This window comes from Ceratotherium simum, chromosome 9 (genome assembly GCF_057802395.1).
Source record: "Ceratotherium simum simum isolate JZ-2026a chromosome 9, ASM5780239v1, whole genome shotgun sequence".
NCBI classification, from domain to species: Eukaryota; Metazoa; Chordata; class Mammalia; order Perissodactyla; family Rhinocerotidae; genus Ceratotherium; species Ceratotherium simum.
The window spans coordinates 9234777-9259524 of NC_141908.1; the positions used below are offsets into that span (position 1 = coordinate 9234777).

At 38.5% G+C, this 24748-nt stretch overlaps 1 protein-coding gene across 1 annotated transcript in view; it reads left to right on the forward strand.

Annotated features, from left to right (window-relative positions):
* CLASP1 (cytoplasmic linker associated protein 1) overlaps nt 1-24748 on the forward strand; it is a 263343-nt gene that overhangs the window by 135456 nt on the left and 103139 nt on the right. Inside the window, exons 9-19 of the mRNA XM_087435033.1 lie at nt 6129-6281; nt 9014-9087; nt 10261-10353; nt 11311-11456; nt 12595-12730; nt 14106-14176; nt 17806-17865; nt 19533-19610; nt 21120-21287; nt 22134-22183; nt 22956-23126. Coding sequence (XP_087291159.1) covers nt 6129-6281; nt 9014-9087; nt 10261-10353; nt 11311-11456; nt 12595-12730; nt 14106-14176; nt 17806-17865; nt 19533-19610; nt 21120-21287; nt 22134-22183; nt 22956-23126 — 1200 coding nt within the window. The remainder of the gene's footprint in view (nt 1-6128; nt 6282-9013; nt 9088-10260; nt 10354-11310; nt 11457-12594; nt 12731-14105; nt 14177-17805; nt 17866-19532; nt 19611-21119; nt 21288-22133; nt 22184-22955; nt 23127-24748) is intronic.

The following is a 24748-nucleotide window of genomic DNA, read 5'->3' on the forward strand; positions in this document are numbered from 1 at the left end:
TTGAAGTTCACTTATGAGGCAGCTGGGGCTCTACTGGGGCTTCCTTAGAGATTTCAGAATCTGAGTCAGTTGAGGCTGACGAAGGGACTACTTCTGCCCCACTGGTGCCAGCACTGGTCACTCTCCAGCCTCAATCCAGCATCTTGACCACAGTTCAAGATTTGTTCAAGACAAGTTTACAGACTTGTTTAGCTGTTAGAATTCTGCTCGTTTGCTTTTGAGTCCACGGATGCCTGTGTTTGTGCTCTGTCCTTTTTGTTTTTTCAAAGAGTCCTGTCTTTTCTGTATTTTAAAATCTCTTTTGTACCAATAGTCCTTTTTGGCGTGTTATTTTGCTGCTGTTTTTCACTTCACTGTGCCTAACTGGGTTGCCAGGAGTTGGATGAAGATTACAGTGTCGCTCTGTGGAAATTTCATGAATCATTTTTAAATGTCTTGTTCTAGTGCTGTAAAAGGAGGAGTGGAGCTCAAGTGATTTAAAGGACTAAAGGAGGTGATGGTGGCTTGGTAGCGAAGCCTCCAATTAGCTTATTCCAGGTGTCTACCGCAGACTGTCAAATGAGAGGAGTGACCCTCAAATGACAATCTTTGCAGTGGTGGCTGGAGATAGAATTAATTATTTCTTTGAGCTCACAGAGAACTTATCCTTCTCTAAGACCGTTTTCTATGTAACATGTTGTCATATTGTGTGAAAAATTTTAAACTGATGTAATGGTGTGAACTAGCATAGCTAAAAATACTCATTTTCACACATGTTTTTGCATAAAGCGCTAGAAAAAGAGGTTACATCCTAACATTTAGGATACAAAACCCTAAGGAAAATGGCATTTCAATGACTAGTGGAGTTCAGTGTGGATTGATTGAGTGGAGAAATACTGAAATATATTAGATCCTGGGTCAGTGAGGCTCATCATCCTGGACTGGATCCAGAGTGGATCCACTCTGTAATCACAGTCCAGTTGCAAATACAGCTTATTTGTCCAGTTAAGGAATGGCGTGTTCTACATAACAGAATGCCCAGTTAACTGAAACTGAGTACCTTTCTGACGGCCTAACCTTCTTTATAATTTGATTTTAATTTCTGGATGTCCAAAAAGCTGGGAGACATAGGGTCAACTTATTTTTAATTAATTAATTAATTAATTTGAGGAAGAGTGGCCCTGAGCTAGCATCTATTGCCAATCTTCCTCTTTTTGCTTGAGAAGATTGTCCCTGAACTAACATCTGTGCCAATCTTCCTCAATTTTTTTTTTTTTTTTTTGTATGTGGGACGTTGCCACAGCATGGCTTGACGCGAGCAGTGTGTAGGTCCACACCTGGGATCCGAACTCAAGAATTCTGGGCTGCTGAAGCAGAGCATACAAACTTAACCACTGCACCACCAGGCTGGCCCCTCCAAGTCAACCTATTTTCAAACAGTGTGTTAGTTTTCAAATAATAGGCTCAATTGACTTTTATCCTCTAAGCACCTTTTCAGGTGAAGTATCTCTGAATTTAAAGCAGTGTGTCTAACTGTTAATCTGGAAAATGAATATACTTTTTCCTTTTTCCCTGAATTTCCAATTCAGATAGAAAATATGTATTACTTTCTTTGTTAGCACACATATCACATGAAAAATAATTTAGTTTTGATGGTGCAGTCACATAATTATGAGCACCTGTTGTCATGCTATTAAGCTGTATAAATGTGATTTGACCTCTGTACTGGCACTGGCCTTCTAAGCAGTTTGGGTTTGGGGGTGTATCTATACGTGTTTGCTTTTTTAGCTTCTGTTTAGCTGTCAGGCTCTCAACTGTCACTTCTTATTAACATCACTATACTTAACTCCTGCATCCCCCTTCTTACTATTCCTATATTTAGTTGCTTCTAATCTGGTTAGAAAAAAAGATCAGTAAGCCTGCTAGATTTGTTTACAAAGGGTAAGCAAAAAGACTGAGTGGGACTCTTAGAGCTCAGTTTTTAAAACCCTAACATTGGCTGCTCAATGTCCCTTTTCCCCCTTCCCTTCCTTAAGAGGCATTTCCATACAGAAATTGGTGATGAAACACGCATCTTGTGCGTGCATTCCGCCATTATGTGACATCTTCAGTAAGTTTGGACAAGTTATAATTAACTTTTAAAAGTACAGGCTCTCTGAGGACAGAGTCTGTCTGAACTGCTTCCATTTTCTTCTTGCTGTCCCAGTTTTTTGTGTGGCATCCCATACAGCAACATATATCCTAAATGCCAACATATATCCTTTTGCTGGCCACCGGGTTATCTGCCTATGACATGAGAATATAAAAAAAATGGAAAGTAAATGTCAAGTGTTTTGTTTTTGCTTTAAACAGTCAATTATCTTTCACAGAAATTAAAATGTGAGGAAGAGAGTCTTATATATATCCACATATGTACTATCTCCAATACTTTTCATTTTGTTATGTAAATCCAAGTTTCCATTTGGTATCATTTTTCCTTTTGCCTGAAGATCTTCCTTTAACATTTCTTGGAGCGCAGGTCTGCTGGTGACAAATTTTTTTTTGTTTGTCTGAATAAGTTTTTATTTATCCTTTATTCTTAAAAGATATTTTTGCTGAGTATAGAATTCTAGGTTAATACTTTCACCTTTTCAAGATGTCATTCCATTGTCTCTGGCACACATGGTTTCTGATGAAGCCTACTGTCGTTTTATTCCTCTGTATGTAATGTGTCTTTTTTCCCTCTGGCTGCTGCAGGGAGTGCAATTTCGTGTATTAGACTGCTTGATATTATCCTACAGGTCTCAGAGACTCTATTGTTCGTATTTAATTGCCTTTCTTTCTCTGTGGTTAATGTTGGTTAAATTTTATCGCTGTGTATTTAAATGCCCTGATTTTTTCTCTAGGGTGTCTAATCTGCTTTTAATCCCATTCAATGAAATTTTCATTTCAGATACTGTGTTTTCTTAATTTCCAGAAGTTCCATTTGGTCCTTTAAACTTTTTTTCTTTTCTCTCATTATGTCTGTTTGGTCTTTTAATACTTGAGCATAGTTATACTGGTTTTAATGTTCTTATCTGCTAGTTCCGTCATTTCTGTCATTTCTTAGCTGGTTACTGTTTTCTGATGTTTTTTCCCTCCTGATTAAGGGCCACATTTTCCTGCTTCTTGTCATGTTTATAAAATTTTGTTTAGATGTTGTGTATTGTGAATGTTACATTGTCGAGTGTCTGTATTTTGTTACATTTCTTTAAGGAATGTTATGCTTTGTTTGGCAAAGCAGTTTTAAGTTACTTGCAGATCTGATTAACCCCTTGAGCCCTGTCTTTAAACTCTGATGGGGCAGGCATAGTGTAGCCTTCACTCCAGAAATAGTTCAGCCCTACTACTACTGTCTGCCCTCTTGGAGGTCTCTACTGAATGCCTCAGATGAGTCACCAAGAACATTCTACTCTGGTGCTCGAACATCTTCCTACTTTCTGTAAACTTTAGGAATTGTTCAGTTTATAACTTCCTGCTCATTTTTTGCCCTGCCTTGTGGAATTTCACTCACACATGCATGACCTAGAACTGAGTACATTTCTAGAGCTCTCTTTCTGTGTAGCTTCCTCTTTTCTAGCACTCTGCTTTGTAACTTCCGACCACCTCAGCCTCCCTGATCTCTGATCTTCATTAGCAAGGCTGCCAGGTTCAATTCAGGTTCCGCTTTCCCGGTACTTGGTGGCCTGGACATCGTCTCCAGACAGAAAGTTGAGGTGATTGTGTAGCTCACATTGTTTGTTTCCAGTCTCTCAGGGACCACAGTTCTGCACTGCATGTTGTCCTTGCACTGCCTGTGTCATCTGGAAGTGGTTGTTTTACATATTCTCTTTGGTTTCTAACTATTAACTGTAAAAGGTTAAATCTCGTCTTGCTGGTCCATCATTGCTGCAAGCAGAAATCCCAGGAATTCCAGTGAAATCGGTCCATTGAAAATAATTCTCATTAACTGAATGCAATTCTAAATGGCATGGCTGCCTATGTTAGAAAGACTAAACTAAACACAATTTACGTGAATTTTTAAGTGGAGCACAGTGGCCTCCTCATTACCCGCATTCATTGTTTACATTTCCCATAGGCTGGAACTGTTAGTGTTCTGAGCAGAATACAGTTATTTAACATGGTTGAATAATGGCAGCGGTTCAGATGCTCTTGGAGCTCCCCAGAGGACAGACAGGCTGAGATCAGTCCTTGTCACCACCAATGCTGGCAGTGCTCAGTGGGTGACCTCTCCTTTGGGTTGTCCTTATTACCCTTTACATTAGACTAAATTTTACTTTTGGGAAGGGCCTTATTAACATGCTCTGCAGTTTAAGAATCACCTTTTCAATCCACATGGGAAGTCTGTGCTAATAGACCACTGAACAATAGACCACTGAACATTTGAATCAATAAGAAATTGATGTGTGGGCTCCATAGCATAGCAGTTAAGTTCTCGTGTTCTGCTTCAGCGGCCCGTGGTTTGCCCGTTTGGATCCTGGGCGTGGACCTACTCACTGCTCATCAAGCCATGCTGAGGCAGCGTTCCATATAGAAGAGCTACAACTCTACAACTATAATACAGAACTATGTACTGGAGCTTAGGGGAGAAAAAAGAAAAAAGAGGAAGATTGGCAACAGATGTTAGCACAAGGCCAACCTTCCTCAAAAAAAAAAAGAAAAAGAAATTGATATGTGGATTGAAAGGACATCTGTGAAGCAGCGTAGCTTGATAAGGCAATCTGGGAAGTGTAAAGGCATGTTGAAGGAAGCTAATTTGCACAAATATATGCATTTGTAAGGAGGTGTTGTATCCTGTATATCCCCCCACCCCAATGTTAAATAAAAGAAGCTATGTAATTTGAAGTGGATTCTTGGTGAGTTGTAAGGAACATAAGCGTCCTGAGTAGATACAAGACTTGGTTGTTGATAGTTTAGCTAAGAAGTGACTAGATCAAGAAAAACAGGGTGCTGTTTATATCTGTTTTTGGTCAACAATTATTTACTTCAGACTTAGTGGTAAAGATATAATGCCCTTTTTCAGAAATCATGATTATTGCCAGCTACAGATGTTAGTTTTCCTTTTTTGTTTTTAATTACTCTTAAGTTCTTTGTTTAGCTTCCTGAATGACTCACACTTGCTATATAAGCTCTTGGTACTCTGTATAATACACCATCATAGCTTTAATTTTCCATTATCAAAATGTTGTTTATAAATATGTTGATTTTTAAAAAACCCAAAGATGTTTTTTCTTTTTTCTTTTTAATTTTAAATGCAATGTAAAGAATATTGATTGGATCCGCTGCTGCTTAGAAAATTTAGAAGTTAATGAACTTATGAAAAAGTGGTCAACTTCCCTCAAAGACAATGCGACATTGAAGAAGTAGCAATTTTTTGCTTATCAAATTGGTTGAAGTGTAAAAAGGATAGTATTTAGTGTTGGCAAGACTGTGGGAAGATGGACACGTCTTTGAACTTCCAGGAAAAATATGTATTTATATGACCTTTCTGAAGATAAGTTTGGCAGTACCCATCAAACACTTTCATACTCTTTGATCTAGTAATATTACTTCTAGGGATTTTTTTTTCTTAAAATTATTATAAATTCCAACAAGAATGCAAGTGGGAAGGTGTTTGTTGCAATATTATTTCTAATGATGAGGTATTTAGAACCACCCTAAAATGTCAGTTGTGGCGTTTTCCAGTTACAAGGTACCATACAACCATTAAAATGGTTTTTATGAAGAATATTTCATCACATGGAAAAATGGACATATTTGAAATAAGCAGTATTCCAAAAGTATATATAGTCTCATCAGCTATTATTAAAAAAATGCATGAAAGAATGGTCAGAAATATGTCAAAATGTTGAAGTAACTGTTTCTAGGTGGTGGTTTTATGAGAGATTGTTTTCGTCTTTATGTTTTCTCGGTTTTCTAAAATTGGGGTGGGAGAACCTTCTTGATAACATGAAAGCAAACATAATGTTTGTAGCTGCATTCTGGACTTAACTAAGGGCTTTCTAGACCCTGGACTGGTACTTCAGATTCCAAGAGTAGGCAAACCATTTCTCTCTAAGGCTAGTTGTTTCAAATTTAGGTGAAAAGGCACTTTTTTTTTTTAAACAATGATTTCTGTGCTTACTCTTCAGATAAAAATTTTGATGATGAAGATTCTGTGGATGGTAATAGACCTTCCTCTGCCAGTTCTACGTCATCCAAAGCTCCACCAAGCTCCCGGAGAAACGTTGGAATGGGGACCGCCCGCCGGCTTGGATCGTCTGCTCTTGGATCCAAGTCTTCAGGTAAGACCACACTCTGTGGTGTTGTGGAGTCAGCTGTGCCAACATTTGAAACCAGCCGTGCGTGGTACTTGCCTTCGCTGTCCTTCAGAAGTGGAGTAATCCCATTTGCAGCAGGCCTCTGCTTGCTCTTCTTTAAATTAGTGCTGTGCTGTCAGCACTCGTAAGCTGGTAGGATGTAAGTTTGAGCTGCTGCGTTGCCACGTTTTGGTAAGGCAGCACCTGTGGAAGAACACAGTCGACACGGAGGAAAGCACAGCTTGGAGAGAGGGAGAGCACGCGTGTGCCCTGATGGCGTTATTTGATTAGTGGACTCCAGCAGCGCCTGAAGCTGCGTGGGGCCTTTTTAGCCAGTTTCTCTTTATCAAGACTGAGACTATCCAGAAGTCAGGCTGCACTTTCCGTTAGGTATTTAAAACGTATTTTGTTCCTACAAGTAGCATTGTTCCTTGTGAGACCAGTATGGGTGTTAAATTTAAAGAAATGGTAGGCATCAACTGCCTGAATCTTTGAAAATTGATTTACAAAGATTTCTTCCCTAAATCCCTCCTCCTCCAGATCCTAATTTAGACAGTTTGAGTCCTTGTTATATACAACTTTCATTTTGCTGTCACATTTTAAATTTACAGGCAAATTTCCTACTTTTTACCTCTCAAAAATTAGCCACTGCTTTTAGAACCATGCTCACTGTTAGCATTGGGCTTTTGAGCTTGGCTGGATGAGCTAAGTTACAGCTGGATAAGGATTAGCGTTAGAATGCTGTCTCCTTCTGTTGGTCTTCCATGCCTTCTGAACTGGCCCTAGAATGTTGGTGTTGGACTTGATCCACTTGGAGCCGCTGCAGTGACTCAACCACCAGCATCTCTGTCAGTGTTGAAGGAGCTGCACTGACAGACAGAGTGACGTTCACATCAGGGATGGCAGAAGGAAAGCTGTGCTTGTTTCTTACATTTGTTGCTGTTATTCTTAGTTCTTTCTAATCTTTTTTTTTGGTCCATTTTTTAAAAAATTATTTTTTTGTTATTGAGCTTAAATTCATATACATAAACTTAACCACTTTAAAGGTGTAACAATTCAGTGGCATTTAGTATATTTACAATGTTGTGCAACCACCACCTCTGTCTAGTTCCAAAACAGTTTCATCACTTCAAAAGAAACCCCATACACTTTAAACAGTTGCTCCCCATTTCTTCTTTCCCCCAGCCCCTGGCAATCAGCAATCTGCATTTTGTCTCCATGGATTTATATTTCATAGAAATAGAATCATACAATATGTGATCTTTTGTATCTGGCTTCTTTCACTTAGCATAATGTTTTTGAGATTCATCTGTGTTGTAGCCTGTATCAGAATTTTATTCCTTTTTATGGCTGAACAATCTTTCTAATCCTTTTTCTTGATATATTCTTTGGTGGCATCAGTTCCACAAACAAGGCTTAGAAAATTTCTGCATGATCAGACCACTTCTTTTCCTTCTCATTCCTCATCCATACCCCTTCCAAAAATCCCAACTGTGTAGATTATGCAGAGATATCAGCCCTGTCTTCCCCCTCAGCCCCACTCTCATCCTTTTTACATTTTGTTTAACACCATAGTCATGAATTTCCTTGTTGACTCCTTCTTGTCAGATTCCTTGGGTTCAGGGACTGTAGTTGGTCTTTAGGTCCTCTTCAGTATGTGGGTGCGAGGCACAGTGCCTTACACAGAGGAGATGCTCCTGACCTATCCACTGAGGGCGATGGAGTCTTAACACTAAAGCAGATACCGAGCTCCACATCACAATGTGTTGTTGTTCTTGTCACTTTATAGTTAGCTTGTGAACGCAGTGTGGGTGATCATCAAGAGTGAGGACACACATTTACCACTACCAAAATTGTCTTTAAATCCCTATTTTATCTAGCTAGTCCATCATGACCTCAAACACCAGATAGCTTGTCTGGTGAGAATCTCTAGAAAAGCGCTCAGACTAATCAATGTAAATTGTTAATGAGGGGTATAAGGATGACCGTATACACCAATTGTGAAACCTTTATTATGAAAAAAATCTGATAAAATATCACATGATATTCATGTGTGAAGTTTATATAGCAAAAAGGAAAAACTTTCTCCCAAATGATAGCAATTAACTAAGTATACAAAGCATCTTACAACTTGATGGGGGAAACTTACTACTGATCCATAAATGAAAAATTCAAAGTTGTCATGAGTTCAAGGAAATGGAAATATTTTGAGACTAACATAAAGTTTAAATGGAACTGTTAAATTCTTTAGAACTTATTTGACTATTTCGCTAATTTATTATGCTAGAGCCCTAACAATAACAAAATCTAATTTATTCCCTGAAGAATTAAATTTTCTGTTATATCTGTTTATTAGGAATCTTTCAAAAGATTTGTACACTATATATATATATACACACACTATAAATATATATATTTACACTATATAATATATAATACACTATAAATCATCTAAATTCTTTAAAGATTAGACTGTCCCTCCTTAAACAAGTAATCTTTTTAAGTGACTTTAAGCTAATGTATATAATATGGTAGAATTGCTATACTTCATCTTGATATTAAAGTCAGTAATGTTTTCCAATTCCACAACACTGTAAATTTTTATTAATCCTTTAAAAAAACTAGTTATAAATCTTTCAAAATGTAATTTTGATAGTGTATATTCAGACTCTTGCAGTGCACATTGTTTTCATTTTAAAAATTAACCTTTTTTATAGCTGCAAAAGAAGGAGCTGGTGCTGTTGATGAAGAGGATTTTATTAAAGCGTTTGATGATGTACCTGTAGTGCAGGTGAGTAAGGATATTTGAGTTTGATTAAAAACAAGGATGAGCTTACTCTTCAAATTTCATTTTTCAAATATGTGGTATGTGAACTTCCTTACTAGGTAAGGTAATTTTAACTATCAAGACTACAGGAGATCTGAGGTTGCAGACTAGAAAATGTTGGAGCCTTTTATAGCTGAAATGAAGAGCAAAAGCCAAGGCCCAAGATGATCTTTCAATAAGAACTGGAGAGAAGCTGCCTGTTCTAGTAACAAGTTTGTGAGTCAGGCCACCACATAAAAGAGGGAAAAATGAGTGATTAGATTAAATGTGAGAACAAAGAAGCGTGCTTATTTAGAGGTTTTTCTTAGAAAGAAAACTTTGTAAATTTGAAGGATTTTGGTGTCTGAAAAGCTTTAAATAATGGTTTAATAAAAGCTTAGTTTGTACTATCTTAATGCTTCACTAAAGTACCGAACAGATGAAGCAAAGATTATTTGTAAGAGTTGGGGTACAGTCACATATTTTAGCTGCTTTGCACCTCAGTGTCGTCCATTGTTGACTGGGGGCTAATAATGCTTTTCCTCAGCCTACGCTGATGTCATCACGTGCTCGGGACTCCTGTAGCACTTAATGTCTGTATGAATCACTTGTTACCTTCTGCTTGGTTGCCATATGTGTATAAATCAGATAACAAGCATCTTATTAGGCTCAGGTTCATCCTAGAGTCTGACCTTCTCAGCATGCTTCATTCTTGATTGATTATTCCCCTACCTGTGTTATAAGTAAACTGTGAGGATAAATGAGAAAGTAGATTTGAAAAGTGTTTAAAGTTAAGGTATAATGTGGTGGTGTAAATAATACTAAGAGTAATAAATGACTTGTGCATCCCTGACAGCTTCCCAGTAGGCTTCTTTCTCTTTTGTACATGAAATCATCTGTTAAGTTTATAGTGAAGCTACATTTGAGGCAAGGTTATCCATACATGGACATCAAATCTAGTGGGTGTGTGTTCACAATGGGGAAGAAGTTCATTCTCAGACAAATCTGTCTAGATGTTATCTCATAGGTCCTTCTGAAAAATGAGATGATTTCTTTTACTACAATTACTAAATGCTCCTGACTTCATATAAATAAGAAATAATCTTTGTGTATTCTGTAAATTTTCTTGTGTTGATTGTAAATTAATTTTGCTTACAGATTTATTCCAGCCGAGACCTTGAGGAATCCATAAACAAGATTAGGGAAATATTATCTGATGACAAGCATGATTGGGAGCAAAGAGTAAATGCTGTAAGCTGTTGACTTTATGTGATTACGTTTTCATTAGATTTATTTAAATATTCTAAATACTTTATTATGAAATTGGGGTAGAGCGCTAATGAATTTTAAGTAGTAGACATTTTAAATGTAAATTATCATATTTACACTTTAGCTTTTTAGTGGAGGACCTCACTTCTATTTCTGTTTTTAAAACATGCCAACTTACAGGCTTCTGTATACCCTGTACTTTTAACAAAGACCTAACTGGATTGCCTGCTGAGGACCTTCCCTCTCACTGTAGTGAAGATTGAATTTTCTGATTGTCGGCCAGTAAAGCAGCTTTTTAGTGGCATTTTCAGTGTGTGTCCCTCTGTTCCTTTCTTTCTTCATATCACTTGCTAAAAAGTTCTGAGCCTCTATTTTTAAAAGAGGATTAATGAAAATAAGTGGGCCTAATGTTAAAGTGAGGGTGTAGCTGATCTTGTGGAAACTACTTTACAGTGGTTGGGTGGCAAGGAGAGAGGTCGTGAAATTGCTGTTGTATTCCATTTCACATTCAGACTAGCCTTTTAGTAGTGATACAGGGGAGGATACCATAAAGACTGTAGGATTGCTTTTTCCTTTGATTCATTAAGTAAATGGCAGTTGAGTGGAATGTGGGAGAAGGTAAGCTTAGGGGAGGAGCTTTTTACAGGCTAAAATGAAGGTTTTAGTTATTTTATCATTAGCATATAGAATCTGTAAATACACTAAAATATTTCCAATTAAAAAATAGATTTTGTCGAATTATATATTAATCACGCATACTGTATTTTAAAAATTATTCTTATTTGTGATGCATAGATTTGTTCAGTATATTAGCTAATATTTAATTGGCTGAATTCTTTTTGGAAAATTATTTATATATCATTTAACTTTGATGTTATTTTCTCATATTTGATGGCTTCTATTGTTTTGTATATCTCTTAATTTTGTCTATCCCATTAGCTAAAAAAGATTAGATCTTTACTTTTGGCTGGTGCTGCTGAGTATGATAACTTCTTTCAACATTTGCGTCTTTTGGATGGAGCCTTCAAACTATCTGCTAAGGACCTGCGGTCTCAGGTAGTGCGGGAGGCTTGTATCACATTGGGGTAAGGATTGCGACGCTCCACTTTCTCACACATAAAATAGCCTCATCACAGGGCTTCAGAGATGGTTCATTAAATGTGTCGGATGGGTCACTTTAATGCAACTTCTGACTGGTCTCCAAGACCTGTTCCAGTTACACTTCTGTTAGTACTTTTACAATATTTCTTGCCCAATTATGTAAAGTGTGACAGATTTTAAATTTTATTCAGTGACTTATCTCTGAAGCGTCTATTTTAAACTTGTAGCAGTTATGATCACTAGTGCGGAAAATGAAATTTTATAAATTTGTTTCTCAGCTTTTTCGTTGATTTTGCTTACAGGATATAACATGATTATCAGAATTTTTGCTGGTTTGTTTCTAGAAGAGTACTGTAACTATAAAGTTAAAATTAAGGGCATGTACTGGGGTAAAATTTTATTGTAGCTAAACCTGTATCAGTGTTTGAAGCTGGAACTTTTGTGTTAGAAAGTATGTCAGAATAGCCAAGCAGCAGCAGTCACGAGGCATTGCAGCTGTGTAAAGTTTTGGCTACAGTCCAGTATTGAAACATGAATATTATATGTTAAAAATAAAAGGGCCTGGGCCGGCCCCGTGGCTTAGTGGTTAAGTGAGCGCGCTCCGCTGCTGGCGACCCGGGTTCGGATCCCGGGCTCGCACCGACGTGCTGCTTCTCCGGCCATGCTGAGGCCGCGTCCCACATACAGCAACTAGCAGGATGTGCAGCTATGACACACAACTATCTACTGGGGCTTTGGGGGGAAAAAATAAATAAATAAAATCTTAAAAAATAAATAAATAAATAAATAAATAAATAAAAGGGCCAAAGAATAAAAGAGTGAGGGAGCCTTTTCATATTTATGTTTTATTAGTACATGATAATTTGTTTTTTACTATTTTAAGACTAATTAGTTGGAAATGGTTTATTAAAAAAAAAAAAAAAGGAACAAATTCTTTGTGCTAATGGCTATTTCCCAAGTCTTCTACGTGCACATTGGAAATATTTTTAAAGTATCTTACGTAGACCTTTGTCTTTTATCCCTAGATAACTTTGAATTAAGGCTCTAAAATGTTAAGAGGTTTATATGCTTCACTGTTTGCAAGAAATATAACTACAGTCCGGTATTCATTTCTTATTGTAGGCATCTGTCATCAGTTCTGGGGAATAAGTTTGACCATGGAGCTGAAGCCATTATGCCAACTATCTTTAATTTAATTCCAAATAGTGCCAAAATTATGGCCACTTCTGGTGTTGTAGCTGTTAGATTAATCATTCGGGTAAGTATGTTTTGGGGCCATACATAGAGTAAGCAAGTGGTAGATATTGGTCGTTGATAAGTAATCTTAGAGGCATTTTTTGTTAGAGTAATTATACATGGTTAGAATCATGTCGTACATACAATATTGGCCTCCCCCGCACTTAATTATAGCGTAGAGCCTTTTACATTCCATAATGTGAATTATGAATGTGATGTATAGTTACTGAGGTGCTGATCATCGACTGACTCATCGTTAGTTTTAAACATTGGAACATCTACATCTGTTTCTTGTCTATACTCTGTTCTTTATGTCTCCAGACACCACTCCTGTTCTTTCCTCCTTAATCTGTGTTAGGTATTTGTACTTGTGGTTTTGTTATTCACCTAACATTTTAATATAATTAATTGTATATAAGCACAGAAACAAAATATTCTTTTCAGTTAACTTATTTATTTAAATTTAAATAATTATCTGAGTAATTTACATACAAGTTTTCAATAAAATCTAGTAGTTCACAAAGGCTTAAAATGAAAGTTCTCCGCATCACCTCCTCCCCACCTTCAAATCCCCTTTTCCCAAAGCCAACCCTTGAAACTGGGGCTGGATGATGTTAACTAAAATCTATCCAGCATATTCCTGATTATTGTGGGTTAATTACTTTGTATTTCTCATTCTTACTATTTGCACTGCCTACTTCAAATATTAAATCCAAAGCCATTTTTGGACATTTTCATTAAGAAAATATCAAAAGGGGCCGTCCCCGTGGCTTAGTGGTTAAGTGTGCGCACTCTGCTACTGGCGGCCCGGGTTCGGATGCCGGGGCGCACACCGACGCACTGCTTCTCTGGCCATGCTGAGGCTGCGTCCCACATACAGCAACTAGAAGGATGTGCAACTATGACATACAACTATCTACTGGGGCTTTGGGGAAAAAAAAAAAGGAGGAGGATTGGCAATAGATGTTAGCTCAGAGCCAGTCTTCCTCAGCAATAAGAGGATCTTTAGCATGGATGTTAGCTCAGGGCTGATCTTCCTCACACACACACAAAAAAGACAATATCAAAAGGTATTGGTCTGCTGACGCCTTTTGAACTCACTCAGCTGTCTTCTGCTCAGAGAATTTAGACTTCATGCCAATGATCTGTTTTGATTTTGGACTTATCATCCTGTTGTCTGTTTTTGCTTTGTAAATTTGTCGTGGCCTTCAGCAATGCACTTTCCTTTCCAGTGAATTTCCCAGTGAAATTCCTTTTCCTTTTTAAACTTAATTCTGAATATATATGTATATATATATATGTGCTTTAGGTAAGTTAGTAAGAAAGTGGTTGTCTTTGTTTTGTTTTGTTTTTGTATTTTCGAGTGTTCACCTCTGTCTTTTGTTTTTTTTCCATAGCACACACACATCCCTAGGCTGATACCTGTCATAACAAGTAACTGTACCTCCAAGTCTGTTGCAGTTAGAAGGTAAATTTTTAAACAGTTTCCCCATTACTTATGGATTGTTTAAAAAAGCAAAACAAATTCCGAATTTCCCTCCATGGAAAGAAGTTCAAGTTTGAAATGTTTAATAATATTTAAGATTGCTTTAATAAATGCCTTTGGATTGAAGATCTAAATAGTCTAAATGATCTAAAGTCTGGAAAGTAAATTTGGACGACCTCTATTGTTTTTGTGTTTGTGTGGGTGTGAGAGAGAGAGAATGTGTGTGAGTTAATTGGTAGGGGCTTTGGAGGGAGAGAGGGGAAGGACGCCCTATACATTTTTTCCTGAGATAATCCCTCTATCATTTGTCTACCTCATGCTCTGAATGAAAGCAGTAACTACAGGTAAGAAAAAAACATTGTAACAATTAATGGCAATTATTTAATATTAACATAGATAGGAGGAGGTGTATGTTGTTTGCATCTTCTGATAATGATTTCTTGAATTCTGAATCCTGACCAGTCACCTGTTCTGCTGCACCGTTACAGGAGATACACCCAGAAAATACAACCTGGGTAGCTAGCTAGGGCTTTGTTCCCAAGTCCCTATCTTGTCTTGTGTCCTGATGAGCTGCCGTAGGCTGCAAGTGGGGAATAAGGGCTCTTTTAGCTGGCATCTGTGATTCTTGACTGATTTCAGACTCTTTTGACAGTCTGTTAAGTCTTCCCAGGAAAACGTAAATACCCGGAATAGTTTTATGTAGATTTTCAGGGGATTCATGGACACCTGAAGCCTCTCAATGGACTGTATCAGGAGCTTTGTAGGGTAAATTAATGGCAGGCCTGGGCAGCAGCCTCTTAGCCCCATTCTTGTAGTTCTCTGTCTTCATCTTAGTCCAGTGAAAGGGCCCTTCACTCTAGGGCTTAGAGCCCAGTTTACCTCAGCTACCTGCTGTTTCCCTCCTTTCCCAGGGTGTCACGTTGGTCCTGCCATGTTTCCATGGATAGGAGACCCTCCTAAGCATGAGGCAGCCCCATATCCATCTTGTTAACAGCTAGGTGGAAGGCATGAGGGAGAAAAGAAGGGGAATATTTCAACTGTGTAAAGCCAGGAAGAAAACAATTTGCTCCTTCCACAGAAAAAGCTTAATTTCTAACTGCATGACTCAATTGTGTATCACTGAGGAATACAGTCTGCCCTTGACCCACAGTTCAGTTTCTTGAGATTGGAGGGAAGCAGTGTCAACTCCCCCTAGAGGTGAGAGTGTAAAGTCTGCAAGAGGGGTGATAGTGAACTTCAGAACCTGACAGACTTCACTTGCAGCATTACCTTTTCCCACTTTCTAATTATTTGACCTGTTAGGAATGAGAGTACCTCTGTGTAGAGTTGTTCTGTGGATTCACAGTCATTTAGGTAAAAAGGGTTTGACACCCAGTGAAAGCTTAATAAATGGTAACCATTATTAGAATTTGTTGCTGCTGCTGCTGCTATCATCATCACTATTTTTTAGATTCCCAACAGAAATTCAGAATGTGTTTCTCCTTTGTAAAGCAGAGTTCCTCCAGTGAGGTGATGCATATCATTGTTGTGGACCATTACAAGATATTGAGTGTTTTAGTCAGCTTGAGCTGCCATAACAAAATACCATACACTGGGTGCCTTAAACAACAGAAATTTATTTTCTCACAGTTCTAGAGGCTGGAAGTCTGAAGTCAGGGTGCCAGCATGGTTGAGTTCTAATGAGGGTAGCTTGCAGATGGTTGCCTTCTTGCTGTGTCTTCACATGGCAGAGAGAGAGCAAGCTCTCTGGTGTTTCTTCTTAGAAGGGCACTAATCCTATCATGAGAGCCCCACTCTCATGACCTCATGTGAACCTAATTACCTCCCAAAGGCCCCATCTCCAAATACCATCATATTGGAGGTTAGGGCTTCAACATATGAATTTTGAGGGAACACAGTTCAGTCCATAGGATTTAACAGTTTTGGCCTCTGGGACTAAATACGAGTAGCCACCTACAATCACTGTGACAATAGAAATGCCACCCCCTTTACCAATTTCTGAACCACACGCTTAGATTGCTGTTCTTGTATTTAGTTAGTGTGAATGTCAGTCAGAACCATATGTCTTAATGCTGAAAGAAGTAATGTGGACCGTCTGGCCCAGTCCCTCTGCCTTCAGGAAGGTAAAGAGGAGAACCAAAGAGGGCAATGTAACCAAGGCAGTGCAGTTTTGTTATATATTCAACCTGTACCTAGTTTTGCTTTGTAGAATTTGCAAGAGGTGGCTTGCACAATCTCCCTGCCTGTAAGAAGTTTATAATTTAGTTGGGGAGATTAAAAACAATAGTACAAAGCAATATAAGAGTGAGTTACAACATGTGTTGTGGATTTAGGAATTCATAGAGGGCAGTCATTAAAGCTAGCTGATGTATGCCCAAGAAGCATCATAGACAAGTTGAAAATTGAACTGCTTTTTGAATGATGAGTAGGAGTAGGTGAAGAAAAGAGACAAGAAAAATCTAGACCAGGAAATGACGTGAGGGAAAAGTTAAATAAACATGGCCTAGGTTAGGGCAGTGTGGGGAAAGAGACAGTGAAGAAGGATGTGGGCATAGGTCAGTGTCTTTCCTTGGAGAAAGTTTGCTTTACAACCCCCCACACCCCCACTATTTCCAGCCCTAGGACTGGGTTGAATAGCTCTCCTGTGTGCTACTGGCACACAGTAACTGTTTCTTGTCTGTCTGGGTTGCTGGATTGTGTCTTGGTTACCAGTGTATCTCCATCATGTAGCATAGGGTGAGAGTTTAGTAAGGATTTATTGAGTCAGTAATTATGTGGATTATGGGGTTTTGAATTGGGAGGATCATGGGAAAGAAAGTCTGGTCATTAGAAGAAGTTTACCTTCTGATTTGTTTCCTTGAATGGATCCTAAGACTATTAAGATTTACTCCTACAAAGATAGCTATCCTGGACTTCAGAAAAAGGAGATTATAAAGAGGTAGGACCCAAAGTGGTGATGTAATCCAGAGGAAATGAGACTGGAATTGTTTTTATGCACAAATCAGGCCAAGAAAGATCACAAAAGTGAAAAGGCTTGAAATCAAAGGATGTTGAAAGATTGAAGAGAGGAAAATAGCTGAGTAGCTAGAGGAAATCTCTTCGAAGCATTACCTAGGACCTTCTCAGCGGGAAAACTTGGCGAGAACTGTTTTTCAGGGTATTTTTTACTGTTTTGTTACAAGGCATTCTGTGAAATTAATGCAAAGACCACTTCCCTGATTCTGTAATTACATTGATCTTTTGTGCATGTGTACATCCTGTATTAATGTATTGTTTGGGGAAGTATTAAAAAAACAAATGACAATGATGTGCCCTCTCAGTAACGTTGCGATGAAGATCAAGTTTCTAATTTCAAGAGAACTCTTGTATCCTGTCCCTATATCTCTGTGGTTTTTCTTTTTGACCACCATAGGTGCTTAGTTATTTTCATTTGCTTTGGTTTTCGGTCAATTTTGATTCCATCTTTTATGTTCTATTTTTTGGATCATAAAAATTAGAAGAAATGTACCAAGTGTAAAAAGTAGTGTTGGGTCACTAAAGAAGAAAAAAGCTCTTATTTTTACTAAGATACAAATTACTAAGTTACATGTTTTTTTCTTTACAATTTTCAGGCGCTGTTTTGAATTTTTAGATTTACTTTTACAAGAATGGCAGACACATTCACTGGAACGGTGAGCATCTGATTTGCTATTTTTTCCTCTGAATTGAATCTTGAGGTTTAATGCCTCAGTGAGTGGTCCCACCCACTTTCTATAAGAAATCTAAACATTTGTTTGCATGTCTACTTGTGTTATTTCTACTGATGCAAAGCACATAATATTGGCAGAAGCTTTTAGTGAATTTCATCGAGTGAAATGTTAGTGCGCCCAGAGATGTGGACAGATGTGCATGATGAGAACTACAGAGCTAGGATTCACTCTAGTGACTCTGATCCTGCGGCGTGTTCCTATCAGTTCCAGTGAGGTCAGTGTTTAAAGTTGCTCTTAGTAGGCAAGGTGTAACCCTTAGGTCCTTAAAGGAATTTCACTCATTTGAGAGTTTCCTTTTTGATCCCTCTGTATCAGAAAGTCAGCAGTTTTCTCTTTATTCAGGTTGGTGTATGGTAAGTTTCGCATCATCATTATAAAAAGTAGAATTCTTAAAGAAGCATGTCTCTATTAATTTTGAGATTCATTCTTTGCCATTTCTAGTTCCTATCAATTGTAGGTGCCTATTATTCTTTCTGAGTTAAATTTGGAGACAATAGATGATGTAGTGCCACTCAAGTTTTAATGGTATATTGTATAGTTTGTGAAGAACTTTACAGCATATTAAACATTTTGTTAGTGGTGGAATTTTAATAAATCAAGTACTCCTGGGAGTCCCATTCCATAGGCAGTGGTCAGAGATGAAACAAAGCCAAACCTCCCAGAGGTGAAATTTCATCTAAAAATACTTGAATCTAGAAGATAGTTGCACATTTTTTTAAATACTTCCTTGTTCTTTAATCTCTTCATTATTATGTCTTCATTTGGTGATAGTTTTAGAATTAGAGGTGGAAAGTGGAATGAGGGATTTAATGTGGAGACAGGTGAGCAGAACAGAAAAACATGAAGAACCCAGAAGTAGTCTCATGTATTCATTCATCTCCTAGCTCAGTGTCTGCCACTTAGCCAAGTGCTCACTAAATATTTATTGAATGAATGAAGTGATGAGGCAAAGATTTGGAATGGGCTTGTAGAATTGATAACTTAGTCTTTGTTCTATGAAATTATTCATTCCAGTCATCTCCCTTTTCTTAAAACTTTGTTGAATATTCAATGAGACACTTGGATGATTTCTTCCTAGCTGGGGTCGGACATAACTAAAGAGAATACCTATTTTATAAAATGGCTACATAATTTTATATAATTGTTCATGTTACGTAGTGGAACTTGAAAAAACATTCTGTTTATTATACAGATGTGATGTAGGTAGTTTCTTTAGTATTAAGATTATTATCTCATTATAATTTCCATAGAAACTAGTTTTGACCATGGAAAAATAGGGTTTTTTGTTTGGGTTCATGAAAGATTGAGCTAAATAAAGTGGGCCTGAAAAAAATCAACAGTTATTAAAAAACATCACACAAGAGAGGACAGTTCTCGGGTACTTAGGTGGAGGTAGGGTACTGGGACAGAATTAGAAGGTAGAAGGTCTGCAGGGTGTTCTGATTTTCTTAGCTGCATGTTAGTTGACTCACTTGGCACAAAGGCTCTAAGTTCTACATTGCCATTTTGAAGTTATTTCTCATACCTGTTTTCATCCACATAAAACCATATATTAATGATTGTTACTGATTTCTTTTCTAAATATCTAGACACATATCAGTATTAGCCGAAACAATAAAGAAGGGAATACATGATGCCGATTCTGAAGCAAGGATAGAAGCCAGAAAGTAAGTGTTTATCGTACACCACTTTTTTTATTCACTACCTTTATTTTTCAGATGCACTGTCTACATTGCCTTATTAAAAATTCGTTCAGTTACTTGAACGTGTTTTGTTAATCATGACTTTTAAACATAACCCCAAAAGGCCATTTTGAAATACTTCTCTAGTTTTTTGTTAGGAGGTTGTTCAATGCCCAGGCCTGAAAGACTGATATTATTGGAATATAAACAGGACTGAGGTAAACAACAGAATGTTGATTTTTAAATTGATGAGAAATTATTACATGCATCAGAAAAGCACTTGTATGCATACTCAGTGTATTCTCTTATTCATTAAGCTCTGTTACAAGCCAAGTCATAAGCTAAAGTGACCTTTTTGATTTACCGTGAAAGATCACGATCACGGGGATTCTTCCCTGCACTCAGACCTGTGCAGGCTTCGGGTGGCTGCTGGGAAGTGTGAGTCACGGTGAGGGAGGTAGATGGATATGATGCTTGGGAGTGTCACAGTGATAGCTTGATGTTGCCATCCCACATTTGAAGCAGTTGTGCCATTAGGACTGGTCATGCTCCAGTCATGTGGCTGTGGCCCCCTCCATTCAGTACCTCCCTTAGAATAATTTTGCCACTCTGGCCATAAATAACCAGACGTTTGATGCTACGACTTACTCTCTCGGACAGCGCATTGTTTTTGTCTGTGCTTTCATAGTTGACCAACTCTTGTAATTGACACAGGTTAAAATCTGTTTTTGCTAGCCTGGAAGATTGTTTTACTTGGCTGCGTTAATATATACTGATCAAGTCCTTGTTGTTGAACTGCTCTCCATTAAATTATATTTCCCTGGTTTCTGAGTTTTCTGGAGGACTTCACTATAACACTGAAGTGCTTACCACAGTCTCATCTTGGGTACTTCCTATCAAAATAAGCAACATAATTAATAGTTGCTAAAAACTATTGGGAATGGATTTCTTAATGATCTTCTTATGCTGTTTTTATCTTTGTATTGTTTTCTCCCCCTCCCCCAATTTTGTCTAGTTCTTTAGTCATAATGCAACACAGATTTCAAGTAGCTGTGAATATCTTTCCATTCCCTTTTGAACATGTTATCTAAGGCAATTTCAAATACTTCAAATCAATGAGTGTCAAATTGTATTCATAAAAGCTGCCATTAATGAGTCCCTCCTGTGTTCTAGGTATAGTTCTAGATGTTTTAGTTCCTTCTTCCCTAAGCCTTCCCAGTCTTGCAGGTTAGGCCCTTTTGTTTTCATTTTATAAATGAGACTGAGATTCAGAGAAGCTGAATAACTCACCCAGTGTCAGAAAGCCAGTGAATTGTGAGGGCGGGATTCCTCCCAGGCCTCCTTTGCTCACACTCTCTTCCTTATACCATGCTGCTGCTAGTAGCAGGTAAACTGAGGACTCCAGTCCTTGAAGAGGTTATGTGGTGTCCTCCAGAGCTCAGTGAATCTCCGTTATGGCCCACTGAGCATAACAGGAAGCTGTGTGTTCCCTAGGTGTTACTGGGGTTTCCACAGTCACTTCAGCAGAGAAGCCGAGCACTTATACCACACCTTGGAGTCCTCCTACCAGAAAGCCCTGCAGTCCCATTTGAAGAACTCGGACAGCATTGTGTCCCTGCCGCAATCCGATCGCTCGTCTTCTAGCTCTCAAGAGAGTCTGAAGTAAGGAATTCAGCTGTGCTTTTCGTTAGTGTTAAGATTTTATATTTAAAAATTTGCTGCACAATGGGGCCGGCCCCGTGGCTTAGCGGTTAAGTGCATGCGCTCCGCTACTGGCGGTCCAGGTTCAGATCCCGGGCGCGCACCAAAGTACCGCTTCTCTGGCCATGCTGAGGCCGCGTCCCACATACAGCAGCTAGAAGGAAGTGCAGCTATGACATACAACTATCTACTGGGGCTTTGGGGGAAAAAATAAATAAATAAAAAATTATTAAAAAAAAATAGTACGAAAAAAATAAAATAAAAATTTGCTGTACAAGAACACAAATTCTAGCTGTATTTTTTACATATATGTGCCTTTTATAATTTCCCATTACTTAAGATGGATTCTGGTACTAGATAAGATACTATGGGGAATGGTAAGAAATGGGTGCCTTTGGTCTCTGCCATGAGTAGTTTTTGGATAAATTTATATAGCAGTCCTAGAATATAGTTTTGGAGTAACACACGTGAATTTTTCATAGAGAATGTCAGTGTTAACCTGGAGACAAGTTTGGAAATGGAGGGCATTCAAAACCTAGGACTTAACGTATTATCATCTTCATTCTGTATTTCTGACTTCTGTCTTGAGTTATGACTTCTCTGTGTATCTTTAGAAGATAGTCAAGAATATAATGCTAGAGCTTTGTCTGAAATTGAGGGTTCCTAAGATTGTGGTCCAAAATCACCTGAAAAATTCTAAAAACTCTGAAATAATTCTTAGCATAATTTCCTGTTGTGAACTGTACTTGCATTAACGCAGATAAAGTACAAATTTGATAATAAACAGATGTATACCTTTATTTTCAGTCGGCCGCTCTCTGCCAAAAGAAGTCCTACTGGAAGTACCACCTCTAGAGGTAAGACTAACAGCTGTGGAGAAGGCAGTCCAGGGGAGAGCTCTGTTTCTTAACCTCAGGTGGGCTGTTCTTCTCCCAGAAGCTGCTCAGTTGCTGGAAGCCAGCGACCTGCTCTCAGGTCCCTCTCAGGTTTGCAGAGTGTGCTGCCCTGCTCTGTGCTCCCACTGTCCCCAGCAAAGCTCTGCTTTCCCAGGGGCCCATTGCCGTGAGGAAGACATTGTCAGGATGACTTCGGCAGGCAGAAATTGAGCTCTGTGACCTTTCCTCACCCAACTCCCTCCAGCGTGGGGATGCTGCCGCAAATAGTGCTGCTCCTTTGCTCTGATCACTTGATGGGAGAGTGAGGACAACTTGTGATGCTTTGAGCAGCAGCAGCAGCAGCAGCTTGGTGGTTGTTAGGGGTGAGAGGGGGAGGGCGCCTGGGTAAGAGTGCACGTTTATGCCACATCGTGAGGAAACTGGCCGGGGTTTTTGTTATTTCCCTTCTCATATTAACCAGAAATCTGGTCTGTTTCTTGGAGTTTATAATCTAATCTTGATTATAAGAAAATAGATGTGATAGGGGTGTATAGTTGTGGTCACTTTTCATTTTCTTCACCATTGGCTGGACTCTGTCTTCAGTGACCAGGAGAAACTGTTGGTCAGTGCATATGTGCTCCAACGTTTGTTAAAACTTGATATTTGTTTTCAAGAAAAGCAAATCAAGTTTTAACAATATATGTTTAAAATTTCAGTATAGTCCTTACTAACGTTTCCTCCTTCACCATTAAAGCTTCTACAGTTAGTACCAAATCTGTGTCAACGACTGGGTCCCTGCAGCGCTCTCGGAGTGACATTGACGTGAACGCGGCTGCCAGTGCAAAATCCAAAGTCTCCGCGACTTCAGGCGCTGCGCCTTTCAGCTCTGCCGCGGCCTTGCCTCCGGGGTCGTACGCATCCTTAGGTAACCAGACCCCCCACCTTTCCCCCTGGTTCTGCTGTTCAAGAGGCCACTTACCTCTGCTCAAATTTATTTATGTAGCAAATTACCAAAAACCATAATTGAGGAAATTCTCACTGTTGCAGGGCTGATATTTAAGTATAAGTAACTCTGTGCACTTAATGCTGGTTCACAGCCAGTTTGTTGAGTGTTACCTTTCTCTGGAGCATCATCCTTTTTAGTGACAAGTAAGTACACTGGTGCTCACATGGTGTATGGCCCTGAGCATGTCCTTCCTTCAGCTTCACTTCCCCCTTCGTGGCAGCCCAGCGAGCACCTAAGCCACCTCCCATATTGCTAAAGCTGGGTTTTCTCCCCTCTTGACATTGGGGGAAGAAGAGCCAGAAGGGTTTAGTGAGGGATTCACCAAGGTAGTCGTTGTAGTTAGATATTTCCCCATTTGAGAATGTACCCGGAGTGGGGGAGCTGAGTGGGGGAGAGGGAGAGAGGGACGACAGCAAGGAAGACCCCTAGAGGAATGTGGTGGACTTGTTCACCAGCATAACCATATTGTACAACAGTGTTGTCCTTCCATATGTTGCCTTGGGGAGGAGCATGCATTTACTCTAATGATAGCCCAAAAGATTAAAAAAAAGTTATTTTCAAAAGAACTGGTATCTGACAGAATGGTAAGTCAATTTCTCAGTTTTTTAGCAGACAACTTAACACCTACGGTATGTAAGGCTAATAGTTTATTTCATTTTATGTTTCTTAAAAGCAAAGTTGTTCCAAGCCAAAATCTGAGGACTTAGCTGGATCGGTTTTATTTTGGATTTTATAGAAATGAATATAATTTAAACTTCATGAAACATTGGGACCGAATTACTTATGTGGTTTATAAACTAATTCCAAAGTCAGTTCTCAAACTAATGTTCTAAAAATGTTTTGAGCTTGGAAGCACAGTAAGAGGACACTAAGAGAAGATTACTGGGCCTGCCATTTATTAGCTTGGTTGCTTTGAGTAGGCCACGGCCTCTTTGAGTCTGTTTTCTCCAGCCATAAATTAGTTGTAATAATAGCCACCTGACTCAGGTATATGCTAGTGATAAATGGAATTATATAAAAGTCCTTTGTAAACGATTATCCTATACAGTGAAAGAAACTGTGATGGTGATAGGAACATTATTAATTTGAAAGATTTCTGTTCTGGAGCATTTGTTAAATCAGTCTTGTTTTCTCTACGGTGAAATATCTCATACATAGATACATTTTGATTGGGAAGAAACCCAGTAAGAGCTCTCCTTTCCTACCTTTCTAATGTTAACTATTATAACATTACGTAGGAGGGTTTATGATACTATGTTGATATGTAACCATTGAGTAATGAAGAGATCAGGAAGAACTCCTCTCTCCTATGGTGAAGTAGTTCTATTATTTTAGTTCAATTTTTAAGTACTTACCTGTGTTTCAATACATTTGATCCACCTTGAGTATCTGTAATTAGTATTTGTTTCTTTGCTTGAAAATGGGAGTAAAAACCAGCTTTAGAGTACTCAGTAGTCTGTTTTTTCTGTGTGTATTTGGGATATATTAATATGGACCATCAGTGCTAGTCAAGGCACTCAGGTCTTTTGGTCTGAAGATAT